The sequence below is a fragment of the Aethalodelphis obliquidens genome, unplaced genomic scaffold, assembly GCF_003676395.1.
Source record: "Aethalodelphis obliquidens isolate GAN/ISIS:26980383/991018 unplaced genomic scaffold, ASM367639v1 scaffold6, whole genome shotgun sequence".
In the NCBI taxonomy this organism is placed as follows: domain Eukaryota; kingdom Metazoa; phylum Chordata; class Mammalia; order Artiodactyla; family Delphinidae; genus Aethalodelphis; species Aethalodelphis obliquidens.
This window is the reverse complement of record NW_020837950.1, coordinates 13,783,222-13,805,300: the sequence shown is the minus strand read 5'-3', so window position 1 is coordinate 13,805,300 and position 22,079 is coordinate 13,783,222. Positions and strand designations below refer to the sequence as shown.

The 22,079-nt window shown below is 43.5% G+C and overlaps 1 protein-coding gene and 1 pseudogene across 1 annotated transcript in view; both read left to right on the top strand.

Annotated features, from left to right (window-relative positions):
• The window catches only part of LOC113619234 (CDGSH iron-sulfur domain-containing protein 2 pseudogene), an 80,571-nt pseudogene extending 62,725 nt beyond the window's left edge, over nucleotides 1–17,846 (top strand).
• PGCKA1 (PDCD10 and GCKIII kinases associated 1) overlaps nucleotides 1–20,685 on the top strand; it is an 83,423-nt gene extending 62,738 nt beyond the window's left edge. The window contains exons 4-6 of the mRNA XM_027103188.1: nucleotides 2,231–2,277; nucleotides 17,855–17,908; nucleotides 18,941–20,685. Of these exons, the coding sequence (XP_026958989.1) occupies nucleotides 17,877–17,908; nucleotides 18,941–19,874 (966 nt within the window). The 5' untranslated portion in view covers nucleotides 2,231–2,277; nucleotides 17,855–17,876 and the 3' untranslated portion in view covers nucleotides 19,875–20,685. The remainder of the gene's footprint in view (nucleotides 1–2,230; nucleotides 2,278–17,854; nucleotides 17,909–18,940) is intronic.
• The last annotated feature ends 1,394 nt before the right edge of the window (nucleotides 20,686–22,079 follow it).

Sequence of the window (22,079 nt, the reverse complement as noted above, 5' to 3'; positions counted from 1 at the left end):
AGAGAGAAGCCCATGCACTGCAATGAAGAGCACGCGCACTGCAACAGAAGATCCCGTGTGCCACAGCTAAGACCCGATGCCGCCAAAAATAAATAAATAAATAATAATAAAAATAAAACGAGGGCTTCCCTGGTGGCGCAGTGGTTGAGAGTCCGCCTGCCAATGCAGGGGACACAGGTTCGTGCCCTGGTCCGGGAAGATCCCACATGCCACGGAGCGGCTGGGCCCGTAAGCCATGGCCACTGAGCCTTCGCGTCCAGAGCCTGTGCTCCACAACGGGAGAGGCCACAGCAGTGAGAGGCCCGCGTACCACAAATAATAATAATAATAATAAAACGAGGTGTACCTACACTGTAATCCAAGGCAGAAAGTGATCAGAGCCGTCCAGTTTCTGTGGAAATTAAAAGAATGGAGTAATTACCTTTAGGTGGGATTTTTTTTAAATCTTCATGGAGCTTTGAAGGAGTTTTGAAGGATCAGTAGAATTCTGCAAAATACCAATGGGCATGGAGGCATGCCAACTGGGGGAAACAATACGTGCAAAGGTATAGAAATAAGAAAAAGTGTATGTAGACATGTTTAGAAAACAGTGAAAAATCCAGGTTGGCCGGAAATAGTAGTGGCTAGAGGAGTTTCAGGGATAATCTAGGAAGGCCAGTTGGTACCATATTGTGGCAGGTCTTGGATGCCTAGCTGGGGCCCTTAAAGATTGGTAGGCAATGCAGAGCCAGTTAAGGCTTCTTAAAGGGGAGTGACTTGTTGAGAGCTGTTCTTTGCATGCCTGGTTCCATCTCATTCTTTGGGTCCCAGTTTAAATGCTCCCTCTTCAAAGGTCCGTCCCTCACTCTAAGGAGGTTCTCACCTGCAACTCTGAATTGCCACATCCCGTTGGTTTCCTACAAAACACTTGTAGGAAAGTTGTCATATCTGTCTAGCAACCACGTGGCAAGTTCCAAGTTCTTTAAACACCAGCCAATCCAGAGTATTCACTCTCCCGCACATAGGGCTGTCGTTCTGTAGGGCACACAGCATGGTGTCCCATTCACTGCAGTTTAGTGGTGCCTGACACACAGTAGGGGCTGAATTATCTGGTGACTAAATAATACCCCATCCTTTCCTGGCTTCTCTTTGTCACATTCCCTCTGCCTAGAAGGCCCTCCCTCCGCACTTCACCGTCATCATTTTTCTATCTGCCACGGTTCTTCCCATCTTTCTATGAATGCATAGTTCAGGTGCTGTCAGCCCAGTTACACAACCTCCCAATCCTGAACCCCCTCAGCTCTTGTGTTCCTCTGGTGGCATTATGTGCGCCCTGCCTAATATTTTAGTGATTTGTAACCTAACCTTTTCTTGTCTCCTTGCCCTTCCCAACAGCTCTCTGAAGGCCTGGATTTTGTCTTTCTTGTGTCTTCCTTTTCAAATAATATTTGAGTTGAATTATAAGTACTTGGTAAAAATTAAGAATAACATTCATGTGACATTTGAGCAGTGTATTAGATTTTAAGGAATTAGGAAACAGTAAGAAGTAATACTGAGTGAAAAGACATTGCTGACAGAAAATGAAATTGAATTTCCAAAAGGATATAACCATTCTAATGTTATATGATACATTTAAGGCAGAATTCATTATCCCAAAAGGTAGTTTACTTGGAAGTGGGCTAAGAGCATTTCTCTGAAAAGTTTTGTCTATGTATAGTGAATTATTCTAATAATTTTATTGAAATATTATGCATATATTCATTGAAACTTTGTTTGATATGTCTCCAAGAAGTAAATTCCTTGAATTATTTTTCTGCTTAGTTGAAACTTTACCCATCAGAGAAGAGGTGTATTGTCATGTAATGTTTATCAACAGCAACAACTAACAATAGCTTCTGGTTATTGAACAATTCCAACATGCCTAGCATGTGATAAGCAGCTTTCCTGTTGTACCATTTAAATCTCACTGTAATATGTTATAGATGCAACACTGACATTTGGGTAAATTGTTCATTGATCATTAATTGAGTATCAGAAGCTGGGCTGCAAACTCAGGCTGGCAAATTTCGAAGCCCTTGGCTGCCTGGGCTAAATGTTCTAGGCCAGGAATTCTTTTCCCGCACATCACTGCCTGGGCCTCTCAGGAAATGCTTTCTGCTGTGGCTTTCAAGATGCAACTTGGCTGTGAAAAGGAGGCAACTTGTAGACCTCAGTTTTCAACTTTCTTTTTTTTTTTTTTTGGTGGCAGGAAGAGAAGTTAAACTTCTAGAGAAACCTAATGGACGATCTCCACAACAGGTAAGCTGTTCTTTTTTGTGTGCTTTGGGAAGAAAGTCTGTTCTTTCCACTTTCCATTACATTTTATATTATTCGGTCTTCCACTACAGTTCTTATTACCTGAAACATTAAAGCCAGTAGACAGAGCAATCCCCAAAGTCTATTCTTTCTGACTCATTCAGGTTTGAGTAGAATTCTGTTATTCCCGTTTTACTTTTGTTGTTTAGGGGATACAGTTCTAAAACGGGACAAATGGTATGACCATACAAGTCTTCACACTGAAAGGTTTACAATATGGGGCTGAATCAAGAAGGCTGAGTGTTACCTTGTTTGAGCTCAGCTAGAAACGTGCACCTCAGGCCACTCCAAGTTTTCACCATTCTGCACATGCCCAAAAATGACCCCCAAAACACAGCAATTATTCATCTAGAACTTACAGTTAAATTTTAGCCAGTAGATAAATTCACAACTATGGAATCCACAAATAATGAGGACCAATTGTACACATAAAGCACGTGGATTAACACCGGGTACATAGGAAGCTCTGTGTAAGTTTGCTGTTTTTATCATCATCTTCATTATTCTATGTTATTAAATATCCTGAGGGTCTTAGACACCTTTGAAAAGTTTTAGGCCCGGGGAAATGATAAGATTCAGATTTATGTGACTTAGATCATGTGACTTCCATGTGGCAAATGTATTATTTTAGAAGACACAGGTGGATGCAGGAGACAAGAGGATTTTGCAGTAAATTCAGGTAAGAAAAAAGTGATAATGTTTTAGGACGAGGCAAGGGTGGTGCACACGTAGAGAAAAGAGTGGGCTTACTAAAAAAGAGAGTGTAAGTGGTAGCATCCCCTGGAATGTGGTCCAGAACCCCACCAGCCCCATTATCTGCTCACCTGTGGCCACAAGTCTTCTCCAGTCTTTTCCCAAGATTACTCGGGTGCTCCTTGCCTTATGTAACATGTTACATGACATAGTTTAATCTCATACTTTTAATATGCTATTAGTCATGTATTTATATGTCTGTCTTCCTTGCTAGACTGTGAACTCTTTTCAGCTCCCTGGAATCGAGTTCAGTACCTGTACGTAATAGGTGCTCAGGAAACATCTGGCGCATGAATGATGGGTGGTGAGCCCTTTAACAAACTGCGGAGATCTCTACCTCTTTGTGTCCTAGTTACTAGCAGAGTGTCTTGTCCTCAGTTAAGTGCTCAGGGATATTTGAGACCTCAGAACCATGCTCAGTCTTTTCAAGTGCAAAAACTATTTTTACTGTACTTCAGAGAAACATTGGTGACCCAATTCTGCACATATAGGGTTTTCTGCAAACATGGGACAATCTGTTTTTTCTTGTCCTCTGACCAGTCCATGCTTCCAGCCTTGAGTCCAGAAGCACATTTATAAAATAAGGTGGTTGGGTGGTAGGATGTTTTCTAAGATTCGCTGAGGTTTGGGCATCTAGGATACTGGGAATTACCCAGAACTACTTCACTGTAAGCATCCAGCCCTGAGCTGTGCTTGCTTTTAAAGCTATCATTATTTATAGCTTTACAAGACTGTATTATATAAACGTCTCCCCACGTCGCCTCTTCTGCAACTTCCTCATCATTTCCAGAACTTAACTTTTTCTAAATGCTTCAGGTTTCTCCCAGACTTCTCCCACCTCCCAGATAAGGCTGCTTATCAGTGTTGGAGACATACTGTGTGTTGGAGACACGCCTAATTCCCACGCGGTTTCAGGGAGAATTTGGTCAGAACATCACCCATTTCTATTCACAGTGTCTAAAAGTCATTAAGCCAGTGGTTACATAATATTCTCATGGACAATGGCCGTGAAGATGAGAGCAGCCCACATTTACTAAGAACCTACTACTTGCCAGTCATACTTTGCCAAGCCCATCACGTGTGTAAGCCATGTGATTCTCATAGGAACCCTGCACAATTAGATGTTACTGTTTCCCCTGTCTAATGGTTGGCAAAGCTGAGATTCAGAGAAGTTAAGCAGCTTACTCAAGGTCATGCAACTTAGAACAGGCCAGTCCAGATTTTGACTCCAGAGCCCACTCCCTTCATTACAATAGACTGTCTTCTGTGTCCTGGATCTTAAAATTCTTCCTCCTCTTCTTCTGAACCCACATATGATTTTATACATGTACTTTGACAGTCCTTCTGTTAACGTGGCCGTAAAAATGAAATCAACCACGCACTAATGCAAGAGTGTCTCGGATGTTTTTAAGCAGATTCTCTACTAAAGATTGGTGATGCTGAGCTTCCAATCAGCCAGAGTCAAGATCAGCCCCAAGCTGAGTTGAGATGAGTTTTGTCAGATGATACGGTTACTATGGTGGTCAAGAGTATGAAGGAAGGCGGCCACTGAATCCCACATGAAAAAGACATAGAACTGCACGTGTTAAGTGAAAACACGTCATCTTCACTTCAAATTTTTGAAATCCTCTTCTCAAATACACTCTGTTTGTACCATCTGAAGATTCTCCAAAGTGTACTTGTTCATACTCCCTGAAACTAAAAAACACCCAGAAGGTCATGGCCTGCCCCCCTCTTCAGTTGGGTCTGAATCTTGGTGCTGTGGTCATGTATCCCCGATAATGATCTGGTTTGGTTTGGTGTTCAGTGATAGGGTATATTGGTTCATCAGTGAACAAGATTCTACCCAAGTAGTCGAATTCAGGGTAAATACCTAAGCCCGTATCATTGATGATAAATTGTCATTTTAAGTGAGATTGCTTACGTGATTAGTTGAGCTCTCTATAACGTCTCGTTCACTTCAGAGCTGTCTATGATCATCTGCTTGACCTCCTCAAGGCATACTTCAAAAGCAATTGATAAGCACATGGTGATATCTGGATTACCAACTCTGTCTTAAACTATTGAATTAGAGACTCACTGAAGGCTTTAGGGGCATATTAAAAATAAACTTCCTGCCACTACATTGATAATGGGGAATGGGTTAATACGGCCAGGTGCCCATGTGAATAATAGGAGATACCCTTCGTATTTTAGTAGACATGAGGAACATCGAAACGTATATTAACCGCCGTCACCCACACGCGTGAATGATGTTGAGTACTTTCACGAGATTACTAAATGCGAAGGTCCATGTGTCCCCCATACATTCTCCAGTGGCAGTTTTAGAATATATATAGGAAGAGTTTAAGAGCTTGGAAGGGAAGATAGGAGACTTGTCTGGAAGTTACATTACACAGCAAACAAACTGATTTTGGGTGGGAAAGGGAAGAGAACTTGATGGAGTTGATGGAGGGGCTAAAGTCCCTTCCCCAGCCACTGTGGACACCCCCTCCCATGTCAGGTATGCAACAAGCAGCAACCTATACAATAGATAATACCAATTTTTGCAGAGTCCAATACTGTTATTGTATATTACTTAATAACTTAGCTAGAAAGCCTTTGACCAGGATATTATTTGTATTAGGCAAGGTCCAGCCAGGAATGGGAACTCTTCCTTTCAGACAGAGGGACATTATAATCAGTGGGTTTTTATGTGGGTATTGGAAGAGCTGGGAAACCAAATGAGATGGTGAGGCAACACAGAGATGATCGAGGCAGGGAGACATTACCACCCCAGGATGAGACACAGAACCAGATGCTGGGGCAATGGCTGGAGCCATGGTGAGGCACCATGGTTCTATCTGGCACCATGGAGGGTGGGGCTCTTGGGTATCTATTGCTGTGGAGGAGATCTGGCCACTACCAGGATGAACAGCATACTGTCCGAAGTAGAGAGAAAGGGAAACATACCTTGACATCCCCCATCCTCCCCCTCTAGTCTTCCACCAGCACCTTCCACTGGTGGGACTACCCCGATCCAGAGGGCAAGGGTTCGTCAGCATTACGGTGCCTTGAGAAACTGAGTGGGCAAGGGGCAGGGACCAGTCTAAGAGCAGACAGGCAGTAGACCAGCCCAATGTCTTGGGTTTGTTTCATCTGTTCCTCAGTTAGTAAACATTTAGGTTGTCCAGATTGACCCCCTATTATTGGACACGTGGTTTATTTTAACTTTTTCCTGTTATAACGCCCATAGAGAAGGATAAAATAACATAAATTAAAAACTGTTAAAAAGCAAATTCTGAAAAACAGACAGAATTTTTAGAAACCTAACAGGATTGTAAACTGCACCAATTGGGAGTGCAATTGGCAGTAATGACTACAGGTATTAGTTTTGGCCAACTTGGTTTGGGCCATATCATCAGTCACCAAAAGGGGCCAGTGGTAATTGTAGCCACCTCACTGTTGCCAGGAACTTCCCAAGCCACAAGCGTTCTTAGGGTGTTAGTCCTTCCCCTTTAAGTAGAGCTCACCTAGACCAACCAGCAACATAGCAAAACAAAGAGGCCTGCCTGCCTTCATTTCCATAAAGCCGTAAAGCAGGAACTCTCAAAGTGTGGCCCCCAGAGGGCAGCATTAGCACCCTGGGAGCTCGTTAGAAATGAGAGTTATTGCCCGCACAGACCCAGGAGGATGTCTTATGGACCCCGTTCCCTCTGCCTCTCAAAGTGCTCACGAGGATCCCCGCCCCTGTCACCCATACACCCTAGTCTTTATTCAATAATGAGCTGCAGCTCATCTGATCCAGACAGGAGCCTACTCCCAGGAGTTTACAGTCCAGAGAATAGGGGCATAGCTTCTCAAACTTTCCCTAGAACTGTTCCCACCAAGAGTACAGGGAGAAGGAACTGGTCTAGAGGGCTACCAACAGAATTTGAAATTTTCTGCAGAGCAGAAATTGAGACACAGAAGTAGAGAAAAAACGTATGGACACCAAGGGGGGAAAGCGGCGGGGGGTGGGGGTGGGGGTGGGATGAACTGGGAGACTGGGATTGACATGTATACACTGATGTGTATAAAATGGAGGACTAATAAGAACCTGCTGTATAAAAAAATAAATTAAATTAAATTAAAAAAATACATTTATATGAAATTGCAAAGAGCTAAAAATATCCAAAAACATCTTTTAAGAAAACAAGATAGAAGAACTTTCTCTGTTATTGCAAACCTAGGGTAATAAGAACAGTGGTTTTGGCAAAAGTAGATCAATGACACAGAATAGAGAGCTTAGTATCAGCACTAAGTATAAATGGATACTTGACTTTTGACACAAATATTACTGCAGATAAGTGTAAAAAACTCACAAAATTTAAATAAACTATGCAGGCATAATTGCTATCAATAGTTTTTTAAAGTAAACAACAACAAAAAGATGAATGATAACTCTATGCAACAACCCTCACAGAATTTCTGTCTTATTCCCTATCTTCTTCTGTTATAGCTACTGTCACATGCTTATATCAGGTTTTTTCCCTTCTTTACATTCATTTTCCTCTCTAAAAAAAAAAAAAAAAAAAGCCTTCTGTTTAATTCTAATAATTCATGCAAATTTTGCCTTTTCAAACACAATATTCTGAATTTATTTTAAATCAAAAATAATGAGCTTCTTCCACAAAAACTTTCAAATTGGGCCATATTTATTTTATAGCTTATCTTTACCTCCTAATTCATGGCCACTTACCCTCATCCAGAAGATGGGGCCCCAAGACCAGCTCACACCATGGGCAGCCCACGGGGCCTGGGGCAGCACAAGGATGGCCACAGGGAAGGAGCAGTGAAACGGGCAGGCCCAGCAGCATCAGAGCTAACACGGGAGAAACTGAACCCCTCCACAGCTCCTTCCTCCTGAAGCCTTTTCCACAGAATTATTGTCCAGAAAGACAGATCCCATTTGTGTGAAAGAGGCGTCTATAGAATTGCCAGAGTTTTTTGACCCCGCCATAGTCTGGCCAGACTACAGAATAAATCCCATGCCCAGCCAGAGCTGGAGGAAGCCCTGCCGTAAGGTGGTGCTATGGCCACCAGGACTTAACACAATAATTGTCTGAATGTTTACCACATCACCTACTCCCTAACTTCACCACCTGGCAAAGCACCTACACTATTTGTGCCTTTAATTCTGTGTCTGAGGCCTTTCCCATACCAAGTCCTTCCCTTGAAATTAAATTAAATAACCACTATATACTGCCATCTGGTGGCCAGTAGATGAAACCACACCTATGAAATTCTATCAGAGCCCAAATCAAGAGGATCCAGTTCCCTTTTGTAAAAGCTAATGGATCACAAGCTGCTGCTTATTGTGTAAAGCAGTGGACTCAGAAAACAACAAAACCTACAAGAGGTATTATATTAATATAATATGAAATATATAAATATTATATAATTAATATATAATCAGGAAGTATTAATAATAATGAAAACAATAACAACAGCATTAATAATAGCCACACTGTACCACTTTCAACTTTTATGTCCATTTACTTATCTATAAAATACTGGCTCCCAACCTTTGTGCAGTGTTGGTGGGAATGTAAATTGGTGCAGCCACTATGGAAAACAGTATGGAAGATCCTCAAAAAATTAAAAATAGAGCTATGATATGACCCAGCAATTCTACTCCAGGGTGTATATCCAAAAAAGAAAATAAAACACTAATTCGAAAAGATCTATGCATCCTAATGTTCACAGCGGCACTGTTTACAATAGCCAAGATATGGAAACAACCTAAGTGTCCATCAACAGAAGAATGGATAAAGAAGGTGTGATATATATAATGGAATATTATTCAGCCATAAAAAAGAATGAAATTTACATTTACTCATTTACAACAACATGGATGGATGTAGAGAGTATGATGCTTAGTGAAAGAAGTCAGAGAAAGACAAATACTGATATATAAATATGATATCATATGACATATCATATGACAAATGTGATATATATGATATCATATATATGTGGAATCTAAAAAATAAAACAAACGAATATAGCAAAACAGAAACAGACTCACAGATACAGAAAACAAACTAGTGGTTACCAGTGGGGAGAAGAAGGGGGGAGGGGCAAGACAATGGTATGGGATTAAAACTATTATGTATAAAATAGATAAGCAATGAGGATCTATTGTACAGCACAGGGAAATATAACCATTATTTTGTGATAACTTTAAATGGAGTACAATCTATAAAATATTGAATCACTATACTGTACACCTGAAGCTAATGCAATATTGCAAATCAACTACTCTTCAATTAAAAAAATAATAGGGAATTCCCTAGTGGTCCAGTGGTTGGGACTCAGCGCTTTCACTGCCATGTCCCAGGTTCAATCCCTGGTCAGGGAACTAAGATCCCACAGGCCACGCAGTTCGGCCAAAATAATAATAATAATAATTACTGGTTTCCACCTTAAAAGATTATTGTAAAGTAATAATCTAAGATTCATTCAATTCAATTCATTCAATCTTAAATTTCATTTGAGAAATGAAATTTCTTAAAACAGTACTTGATGCATATTAAACACTCAAATGTTAACTACTTGTAATCATTAATAAGTACTGGCAGGATGCCAAACATTACAGTAAATGCCATACATACTTTTATCTCATTTAAATTTCAAAACAATCCTGATAAGCAGGAACTGTTATCATTCCCATTTTGCAGATTAGACAGCTAAAGGTCACAGAGGCTAAGAAATTTGCCTAGAGGTCACAAAGCTAATAAATGGTGGAGGTAGAATTGGAACCCACAACTCTGGCCCTAAATTATTCATTTAACCGCTGTGCTGACTTGCTGGTGTGATAAATCTTCTCAGATGCTTATACATCCCACCTCATGCACATACCCCAGCCCTGCCACACACACACACACACACACACACACACACACACACACACACACACTCCCCCAGCACATCCCAGTGAAGGAGGTCCAGCAGGTGTACCTCCTCCTCTCTCAGAGACCCCCTGACCTGAGTCCTCGCCCCTCCCAGGGAAGTTGCTGTTACACACACTCTCCCCATCTCAAGGCTCCAGGGCGTTGGTCAGCAGGACCCTATGGCAAAGAAGCCAAGGAGACATTTTCAAAGAGCTGCAGACCTAGGGGAATGAGATGAGAACTTGGGGCCTGAAGGAAGGAAACAGGAGGAGAAGCTCTGTGCATTCAGTCAGGATCATGGGTTGGGGTGACTGTGGACTTGGGACCCAAACGCAGCCCATCAGTATTGGGATGGGGTAGTTCACACACCACTGAGCAGAGCTCCCCACCTGCAAAACGGTGATATTGGTGCCTGCCTTGTCTCGGTGTTCAATGATAACGGTGTGTGAGCCAGGTCAGAGAGAGGGTCATGAGGGGAGGAACCTTCCTTCGCTGATTCACCATTTCAATTGTTAGATTTGGAAGAGAGCTTTGATGTCATGGACTCATTGGGCAGATAAAGAAACTGAGGAATCAGGAGGTTACACAGCTTTCCCACATCCGCATGGTTGATGATGAAGCCACTGCTGGAAAGTGGATTTCTCACACCTGGCACAGACTTTGCCTGGCTGAGTTCACCAAAACACCAACCACCACCTGGCAATAATTAGTTTGGGGCGTAAAACCCCTCCTGATAATTAGACTGTCATGACAGTTGTTTTTCCCAAAGTTCCACAAAACACAAGTTCTGTTGGTTGTTAATATCTTTTATGGGGAAAAAAAAAAGGCTCTGTGGTCAAATAATTTTGGAAACTACTGAGTTAAACAAGGTGAAATCGTTCTTTTTCATAACTATGAATGTGTTCATCTTTCATCTCTGCTGTTTCCAAACCTGTTTGACCAGGGAACCCTTTGGCAGGGGTTTGAACACACCTCTGCACAAATATTCCATCAAACCCAGTCCTAAGTGATGCTGATACACATATGGTAGCACATTGACTGTTGGGAGTGCATCAAATGAACTATTTGATGGTGCTGATAATAACCGTCTTCTTATAGTCTTTCCAGTTCTCCAAAATCACTAAAGTTCAACCTCTTTAGGAGAAAAGGGAACACACCAGAAAATTTTGTCCCAGAGAGTTTTCAAAGCCTTCCCAGAAAGGAGGATATGATTCTGCTGAGGAAAGAGATTGGGTAGTAGTCAAGAATTATCTTCTTGTCCTTTTTCCACTGCAGATTCAATACTGTCTATGGAGTTGGGCAGGCAGTCTTTAATTTCTTTTATAAAGCACCTGGTGGTCTCTTCAGTGTGTGGTAGTTATTTTTATCCAACCCTCTTGAGTCTAAGAGGTCAGTACCCAGAAGTGACTCACTACATATTTTTCAACTTTACCTGCTGGCCAGATTAAGGTGAAATCCTGGACTGTTTTCTAAACACTGGCAAGTTGGTTTTTCAAAACAGAGTTGAAATTTAAGTGTTTACTTTTATTATGTCTCTTCCAAACACTCCAACTTCTCTCAACTCAAACCACTTGCCAGAAGCTGCTCTGAAAATTCATTCATTGACTAGAGCCCTCGAAGCAGGTTGTCCTTGACCCTTGGAATTACATAACTGTAATTCCCAAGCTGGGAAGAGGACCCACGGTTCCTCCCGTCTCTCTCAGTTCGTGTCATGCACTTGGCTTTTGGTTTTGGACCACTGGGTGGAGTGAGATTTGATCATGGAAAAGGTAGACCTTCTACTGAAATAATTTATAAAAGCTCATACTCAGGCTTCCCTGGTGGCGCAGTGGTTGAGAGTCCGCCTGCCGATGCAGGGGATGCGGGTTCGTGCCCCGGTCCGGGAAGATCCTACATGCCGCGGAGATGCTGGGCCCGTGAGCCATGGCCGCTGAGCCTGCGCATCCGGAGCCTGTGCTCCACAACGGGAGAGGCCACAACAGTGAGAGGCCCGTGTACCGCAAAAAAAAAAAAAAAAAAAAAGCTCATACTCACCATTCATTCATTCACACCTGTCACTCACCAATCATTCCTTTATTTGAATAACAGGTGTGACGTGCTCCAGGCAAGCTGGATGCTGCCCTGGATTAGGCATTGCCTGCGAGGGGCTTGTGTTCAGTAAGGGAGGCCGACAGCTGATGAACAGCAATGCCCTAGACTGTGAGTCCCCTTCTGAGATGGGGCAGCCCAAGGACAGGAAGCATCTTTGCCTTCAGTGTTCTAGTGCCTGGGGCTGGATATTGAGGAAAGGTCTTTAGTACATACTCAGAATGACAGCTAAATCCAGAAAGGCCCGTGGGCTTTTGATGAGCTCCTTTCCTTTTCTCCATGTGCTTCCTTATAGGGAATAGCTTAGTAGCAATGGTTTCCTGTAGGTAATGGGTCCTAGCCCGGAGACAAGCAGAACAAGAACAGACATCAGATTAGTGGGTTTTTTTTTTAAACTTCCCACTATTTTTTTTCCTTTTAACTTTTGGTTTTGACATCATATCGGACTTACTAAAAAGTTGCAAGAAAAGTACAAAGGACCCTCATAAAGTCACAGTCCCCAAATGTTAGCATTTGCTTTATTTTTCTCTCTTTCTCTACACATACACACACAATCTTTTTCCTGAATCATTTTAATAAGTTACAGGTACCATGCCCTTCTATTCCTAAATACTTTACTCTGAATTTCCTAAGAACAAGGGCATGCTTTTACATAACTTCAGACCAATAATCAAGATCAGGACATTTACATTGGTTTAATACTACTACCTAATCTACAGACCTATTCAGATTTCACCAGTTGTGTCAATAATGACCTCTTAAAAAAGATCATGATTGCATTTGGTTGTCGTGTCTCGTCCATCTCCTTTAATCTGGAATAGTTCTTTAGTCTGTCTTTGTTTTTCATAAAGTTACATTTCTTTAAGGAGTACAGACCAGTTGTTTTGCAGAATAGCCCATAATTTGGGTTTGACGGTGCCTCCTGCTTCAATCCAGATTATACTCTTTTGGTAGAAAAACCACAGAAGTGACTCCAAGTTCTCAGTGCACATCCAAGGCTGCCAACTAGTCTCGTTACTCACGATGTTAACCCTTGATTATTTGATTTAGGTGCTGTGAACCAGGTTTCTCCACTGTAAGGATACTGTTTTACCCCTAAGCGTGTGGTGGGGAGCTACTTTGAGACTAAATATCCCATTCTCCTCACGTTTTCACCCGCTGGTCTCAGCATCTGTTGATGATTCTTGCTTACCTCAACTGTTCCTGTGATGGTTGTCAAATGGTGATTTCTCTAGTTCCATTATTCCTTGTATGGTTGTTAGCTGACTGTCTACTTGTAAGTCAGAGCTTTCCCCTTTTTAGATTTATATCCTAAGGATTCATAGACCCTTGTTTTATTCAATGGATTATAATCCTTTATGTTAGTATTTATTCTCATGTTCATGTTGTTCTGTATTTGGCCAGTAGAACCCCTGCCAGCTGGTCCTGTGTCCATTTGACCTGTCCCTGTCATTCTTTAAGATCATCACAATCAGAGGCAGCCCTTTCCGGCTGGGTTGAGCCTTTTTCTATATTCCTTGACTTCCTGATGGATACTCAGTCAATTTCTCTGTCTGGTTGCAAAACTCCTGCCTCCCCCCAGTCTCCCCGTTTCTCCCCACCTTCATCACTAACTCCCTTGTGAAACCAGATTTTCCCGCAAGGGGACTTGACTAGTAACTGATGGGGCTTTAGCGTGCCCGTCTTCAAACACAGGACTGTGTAATTTCGACACGGAACACAGGACAAGAGTCAACGTCCAACACAGGAGTCCAGGAGCAGGCAGGCGCCAGCAGTGGGTGGACACACCATCCTAACGGTGTTTGCTTTTCTCCTGTGCAAACCAGATGACGGTTGCGAAGGCTTTGCCTTTTGCTTCTCTGTTGCTCTTTTCCACTCCAAAGAGAAAGCAAATTCTGATTCTGCTCCATAATAAAGGGCCCCAGACAACTGAGTTCTCACCTTTAAGCCAGATGTTGTCAAAGTGAGGGGGGAGAGAAAGAGACAGACTGCCGGTTTTGAATTCGGTTTTACTTCAGAAGAGCATATATTTTTTCCCCCCATGTCCGTGTGCCACGCTGGACCTGGAGTATTTCCTTTTTGCACCTGGAGATGGGAGACCTCCTCGCTAAAAGCAAGATGTGGTGTGGCAGGGACACATGAAAAGAGAAACAGATCAGGTTTGATGTTAGGAATCATCATAGAAACAAGAATCACTGTAGACACAGGCGGGCAGGGGTTGGGTGTCAATGCATTAGTCCCCACCCTTTTCGTCAGCGGTCGCTCAACCTTGGACGTTGGAGCCTATCTCACTGAGAGAAGGAATGTCACTGGGGAAGGAAAACACAGCGTGGTGAGAGAGGGCAGGACCTCCAACCAGGAAGAGGCTGCCTCCACTGGGCTGGGGAGAGAGAGGCACAGAGCGTGGCCCTGGGTACGGGACCAGGTCTGTAGGAACCCCAGGGGGTGCACCCTAAAGGGAAGCAGCGGGGGGTGGGGGGGACTGTAAACTTGACTTGAAAGGGGAGAGTCATCAAAACACCTTTTATAACTACATGGCTTTGAAGAAAAATACAGATCCTGTGGTTTTCCAGGGAAAGGGGTGGGTGGTGAAAGCCACAGATGACATGTCGGTTCTCCTAGGAACAGGGAAGCAGAGGCTCTGGAGTTGGGCTCTTAAATCTCAGCAGTAATCTCACGTCCGGGCACGTTGCTTGTGTGGTCACAGCGCCAGCAGCAGAGGGTGGGGACAGCCAGCCAGCCTGGCGAGGGTGCCTCAGGGTCAGGATGACCTCGGTCAGCCTCAGAGACGCTGGGAAAGCCAGGTGTCGCTCAAGACAAGCCTCTTTCGTTCTTTCTTCTTTCCAGAAGAAAACCTTCCCTACCTACGACTCTGGAACCCACCTGCCTGACATTTTTCAGTAATTCACATCTCACGATTGCTTCAATTACATCATTAAGACCTGTAGTCTGCTCCTCTCTCAAACACTCCAAAGCCCTTTTTTTCTTTTCTTTGACTTTTTTTCTTGCCTCCTATCCTCCTGACTTTTTAAAAACAGATTCCAAGATAAACAAAGATACTGCAAGCATGGAAACGCCAGATTTTGAGGGCGCAAGTGGGGAGGGGAGGGGCTGATGGTGGGGAGGAAGCACACGGGGGCTCTTGAACCTGTTATCCAGCTGATATATAAATTATTTGCAGCAAATGGACATAAGTGGGGAGCAGAGGCTGGAAACAAAATCCTGGGCTTGGAAAATGGGGTCATTTCATTGAGAGTGCCTTGAAAAAGGAAAAGGTTGTACACATATCGCTGGCTAAGCCACCAGTGATTTCTCTCTCTGTGGAATTCTTGTTGCACTTGGGGTGCACGTCTTTCAGTTGGCGCCACAGTTGATAGAAATATACCATTTGGCCCTTATTCTGGAAACAAGTATTACTTGGTATTGTTAATGCTCTTGTTTGTATGTGTGTGTACGTCATGACACTAGATTCTTTCTTTCTTAGATGCAAAGCTTCCGTCTTTTTTTTTAAGCATGCTGTATCTAGACAAAGCTGAGTAATAAGTATATGCTTATTATGAATATTAACTCATGTAATCTCCAACAATGCTATGTGGTAGATGCGTCATTATCCCCATTTACAGATGAAATAGCTGAGGCCCAAAGTTACACGGCAGAGCTGGGACCTGACCCAAATAATCCAGGCAATCTCCCCATCTCAAATCTGTAATCACATCTGCAAAGACTTTCTTTCTTGATCACACGAGGTAACAGTCACAAGTTCCAGAGATTAGAATGTGGATGTTGGATATCTTTATGTATGTGTGTGTGGCTGGGGGGGTGTAAATCTAGTTTCCTCTAACCAACCAACTAGTCTATACTTCTTAAAAGGCACCAGTAATTTTCTCTGTGGTTAAAGGCTTATGAAGTAGCATCCTGGGAAATTCATGCATGATTGAAAAGAAGCAGAGAGAACAGAGGAAGCAGTGACACAGCTGACGATGAGCGATCCCTCTCTCTCCCTAGTACATGCATCTCATGGAGACAAAGGGACTAGGGCTTTAGATTCTGTCACTGGCTTGTCTTCTTAAAGGTTGTAGCTGTTAGAGATGGAAGATGACTTAAAGTTTCTTCCATACTAATTTTTAGGATTTTCAGAAAAGACCAGAACAGTGTGGTCAGTTTTACATGAAGAGAAGGTTTTATTCAGAGGGCAATCATGAGGGGAAAATGCAACTTGGGAGAGGCCAGGGGACAGAGGGCAGGTGGGAAATGAAAGAAGCAAAGACATGAGTCCATCTGCCACCAGCAAGCCCGAAGGGGCGTGTCCTTGAACTGCCAGAGAGTGGAGTCCATGGATCGTAGCCAGGATGGGACTCGTGGTGGGAAAAGCAAAACAGAAGCAGTTTAGTCCAAGTAAAGCTTGTGATGATCCCTCCAGCTCTAATCTCCTCAGGTCTGTAACATGGAACATAGAGATCAGCTGCCGTACCCTGACATCTTTTAATGCTGAGAAGCTAATCCCCTGCCGCGGAAACCTCTCCACTCTCTTACACCATCTGCTGCTGCACGTGGGCTGCACCCCGGTTAAGCCCACGTCCCCTGTGGAAGGCAATGGAAGAGAAAACGCACAGGTCCTTTTCAGTCCCACCTTTCTCTCCCTAACATTCGTCAACCTGTTTTTTCCTCATTTGCAAAGTGGAGATGGCATAACTCCCAGGGCTGGGGAAAGGTCTGGCACAAGAGACAAGTGTAAATAAATGTTTGAGAACTCTGAATCTGTGATTTTAGATACGTGAAGGTATTCCGGGTAACCAGTGCCCTCCCTGAATCGCGTTATCCTTTTGCCAAAAATTGTAACTCTACTAACTTTGAGTGTATCTAGGAAAGAAAAAGCAAACTTAATTCCTATTAAAATGTCATTCAGCCTCCCCGGCCCAGTCCAGGCCGAGAGCGCCCGCCTGCTGCTTCCGCTCTCCGCGCAAGCGCCCGAAGCTCGGCCGGAGAGCAGCGGAGCCGCCGGCGGGGCCGGGAGAGGAGCGGGCGCCGTTGGCCGGGAAGGTGCTGGAGGCCACGGTCCGCATGTTGAAGGTGCAGCTCCCCGCGTTATCTTAAGCAGCTCCCAGTCCCCGAGAGCATTACCAGGATCGCCCGGCTCACAGTTTCAGAATGGCTTTGATTATTGCCTTTCCTCGGTGTGCTTGCACTACCTTGCGGTTCGTCCATTCCTCCCGAAGAAAAAGCAGCAGAAGGATAACTTGATTAATCTTAAAATACAAAAGGAAGATCCCAAAGTGCTGAATGAAATAACCATTGAAGATTTGTGTCTTACTAAAACAGCTAATTGTAGGTGTTGGCGTTCTAAGACGTTTCCTGCCTGTGATGGTTCACACGATAAACACAACAAATTGACTGGAGATAATGTGGGTCCACTAATACTGAAGAAGTATAATAGTAATGAATTAGGATGGAATTCAATTCTGTGCTGTAAAATCTTATAACAGTATTTTTCCATTCTTTGTTTATAGAAGATCTTTCAAATGGTAGTCTTAAGTATTGCTACTGGTTGAATAATTATTTCTGCCAATTTATTTTACACTACTGTTTATATTTGACACTTTGTATATTCAGTCATTTATATAGAATTAAATCGTGCAACACTTTCACTCTGATTTCAAAGAATGAATGTATCTTCCTACAATAAAACGAACACTTTTTATTTTTAAAATAAAATAAAATAAAATGTCCTTCACTCTGTTCTCTCCTTTTTATGCCTTTTTTTCCAGATGATAACAAAAAGTAATCCAGATGGGGTGCAGGTGCTGTAAAATGCTACAAAGGTAACATTGAACGAAAGGTCCCATCCGAATGGAGGAATTTGTGATTACTATGCAAGCACTTTAAACACCCTGCATGGGTTCAATGCATTCACCCAGCTTGGGGCATGACCACCATTGCCAGGAAATTAAGAATTTGGAACCACTTTAATGTCATTTAAAAGAACATGAGGCCTGGATTTTTAAACATTTTTTGCGCAATGCTCAGAGTGTGTTGGGAACGCTGTCTTTCTCTGAGGCTGAATTTGGTTTGGGTTGAATTTACATTCCTCCAGAGAGCTTCAATGCAAAGAAAAGTTTGAGTTTTTGAAGATGCCTGAAATGGCATCACTGAAAACACCCCAGTCACATATGTGCTTTCAATTTTGTCCAGATTCTATTTCATAAAAATTTGGGCAACATGAATATAATTCTGTATAAAATAAAGGGGAAAAATTAACTGATGATTTTGCTTCCTTGACAAAACTATCTTTATTATGTTAGTTCTGTTCCGTATCTATATCTATCTATATATAGATCTATATATAGATAGATATAGGCATATACACACACACACACGTACCTACATATATAAGTTTTATTCCACTATAATTATAATCTGATGTTAGGCTCTATTCAAAAAAATATTTATTGTAAGTATCTTTCCTGCTAGTCCAGACTTCATATTTTAATTACTACATAATATTCCATTGAGGGGTTGAACCATCAGTTCTTAACCAGTTATTTTCCTGTTGTTGGATATTTGTTTTACTTATTTACATTTTTTGCTTGTTTTTCAATTTCATGACCCACTTTGTTCTGTAACTTCTTCCTGCCCTTTTTTGAATCCCTTCTTAAGATCTATGTCCAGTTGGTAGAACATTTTTATACCAACTATATATATTTAATGAGGCACACATATAGACTTAAAAGAGTAATCATGGAAATTTATAGGAATTGTAGAAAACAGCAGAGCCTGTAGTAGATATATTAATAATGAAAGTTATTAATAAAGTTAATACTTAACCCGACTGGTCTCCCTTCTTCTCACCCCAGCTATCTCTTGGATCCAGTTCAAGTGCCCTCCCCTGGTTATGTCAACGAAGTAAACAGCTGCAAGTTAGATGAAGACGATGCCGTTAAGTTGAAAGGCAAACAGAGCCGCGAAGTGCTGGTACACAAGGATGACCCTCCGAGCGAGAGCTCCAAGAGGACCACGAGCAGGTACCAAACGGCTGCTCTGCAGGAGCCCTGCGGGCCGCCCCAAGGACCGCTTCTCCCAGGGGACACGGCCGGGGGACCCTGCGCTGAGAAGACTGGCGGGGCCGTCAATGGCCTCGGCCCCGCTGCTGCCCTGCAGCTCGCTGGCGATCCCGGGTGCCCCCAGGGGGACAGGGGCTCCTGGGCCAGTGCCACAAACAAGGGTCACACGACTCGGCCCTTCCTTGGAGGAGGAAGTGCCAGGCAACCGGACTGCGTGCTGCTGGCTTCAGGAGAGACCCGTGTCATCGGAAACGGCGACTCCAGCGCGTCTTGCGCGGCAGGGCATCCCGCCTGGGAAATCCCAGACCACGTCCTCCAGATACCCGCCCCCGATTACCCTCCGCTGTGGGGCTCAGCCGACGACGACGCAGATCACGTTGACCGCGAAGAAAAGGACTGCCTTTTCAAGAGCCACACAGAGGAGGAGCCCGGGCAGGGCGCTCCCTCCGGGGCCGGGGAGCGTGGTTTGAATATGCCCTTCTCGGTGAAGAGAAGCTGGGATTCGTTAAACGAGGCCGTGGCAACTGAAGTTCTAAGTGTATACTTTAAAGAAGAGGATCCTGCACAGGACGTACCTGTGGTCGATTCGAGAAACGGGTGGGAGGAGACCCAGGGCTCCCTTGGAGATGCGAGTGGGGAGACGGCAGATGAGGACGCAGAGGTGGCCGAAGCCCTGGCCGCTTTAGAGGCAGCTACTGCGGGAGAAGATGTGGACGAGGCAGAGTAGGGGAGCGGCTTTGCGCCGGCAAGGAAGCCAGCGTTGCGCTGGGCGTATGGGGCTGGGTTTGCTCCTTAGACACAGAGCTGATGACCGCAGCGCAGATGGGTGGCAGCCTTACCGGTGGTTGACACCCAGCAGCTGTTCTGATGGCTGTGAGCGCCTGGGCCACACCGCTTGTTAAACATGGAGAGTACCACCGTCTAGATGGGCTAAAACTCGAGACACGAGAATAAAAGTCAGAGTGGGCCACAGTGCTCGTGTCCACAGCGCATGCAGACATTAAACAGCCTGCTCGGCACCCCGCACGACTCCCCCAGAACATCTGGTGCAGATGTCCCTGAGGATGCGCTGACGTCCCAGCGCTTAATCCCAAGGGCTTAAGGTTCACAGAACATTCTGTTTGACTCTAAATTCTCTATCTTGCTTTTGAGAGCCAAACGTTATACCCAACCCGAGAAAGGTAACTACCCCCACTTAAAGTGCCTAATGTATGGTTTACCTTCAGGGACAATCACCCAGGGAACTAATAACTAACCACTTGTTGGACCGGGGGTGAAGCTCAGCAGCTTCCAGGGTGGAGCACGAGCCGCCCGTAAACACATGGTTAGTCATTAGCTGTGATATCAGGACACCTTGACCTTAATTTTTTTACATTATTACTTTTTAATCTCCTGTGGGATTGGGGAGTCTGGTCCAAATAATTATTTAAACTGCTTGTGTCAAATTCAGGTTTTCATGAGATTTGGAACAGCAAAGAGATAGATGGAGTGTTTTGTGCCATGTTAATGTCTGATTGTGATTAAAATATAGCAACATATGTGTCTGTGTGTCTTAACTCAAAAGTGCTTCTAATTTTCCCAGACTGAGCATTAGTGACCCTTGATGTTTCTTTCAATTTAAACAGCTAGACTATTAAATTACAGATGAAGAGGAGACTAGGTTGGTTTGCCAAGAATGGCTTTGACTCTCTGTCCCTGTAGTTCAAACTCTTGACACCATGATTACCTGTGCAGATCTGACCTTTAGGATGAATAGCCCTCTCTGGGTTTCAGCCTTCTAATTTATAAACAAGGACAGCCATTTAGACATGGCTTGATGGAGAATTTAGAGGATGGTCAAGAGTATTTAGAAAAATACCAACATGGAGGATGATTTATTATGGTGTTTCATAACACAGGCTCTAAAATCTGACCTTGGTTGGATTTCCAGCTTTGCATGTGACCTTGGGCAAGGAATGTATCCCTTCTATTTGCCCATTAATTAAGTGAGAATAATAATATGTTTCTAGAGATTGTCATAATGTCATCGCTCCATTTTGGTAATTATTTAACATAAACATGATTTCTGAGCCTAACAGACTGACATTTCCCTGGGTTTGCTTGATGGCAAGCCACCTCTACATACAAGGTCACTCAGAGCTTTTAAAGGCTAAACTGTTGGCATCGCTAATTGCGTTGTTGGTTTACTGTTCTGTTTAGTACACCAGATGCTTAATATTTCAAAGTGGTTCCTTCAACAATTTCCTAAGTGTACCTGTTGGGATCAGGTCCAGCTGCATGTGATAAATGTCTTATAAAAATAGAGATTTATTTACCTTTTATGTAAAAGAAGTCTGGAGGTAGCAGTCCAGGCTGGTAGAGGATGCCATGGTATCAGCGACTTATGTTCCTTCTATCATTTGGCTTCCGTCTCAAGGTTACTGCGTGGTCCACAACGGCTGCTGGGGTTCCAGTCACTCATTTGCTTTCCATGCAGGAAAAAGAATAACAGGTCAGAAGATCTCACTCCCTCTCTGTTAAGGACCTTCTAGAAGTGTAATTCAACCTTTCCACTTGTTTCTCATTGGTCAACATCTGGTTACTTGGTCACATCCAGCTGCCAGAAAGGCTAGGAAGACTTACCTTTCTAGCTATGAGCATGGCTTTCCCAACTAAATTCAGGATTCAGTTACGGGGAAGGGGGAGAATGGACGCTGAGTTATGAGATGGTCTGCTTACAGTCTGCCACACCAGGTCCTCAAAACACAAAAGCCCGGGATAGAGCTGATTTGAAAGAGATTGAAAGATATTTACAGTTAGTGTGACAAAGGAGGAGTCTGAACCTTTGGTCCAAGGAGGACTGGACAGCTAAAGCCTTCCCAGCTTCCCATGGGTATCTCCAAAACAGAAGGATGAAAGAAGAAAAATCGGACAAGGAAAGGGGAAAGTGAGT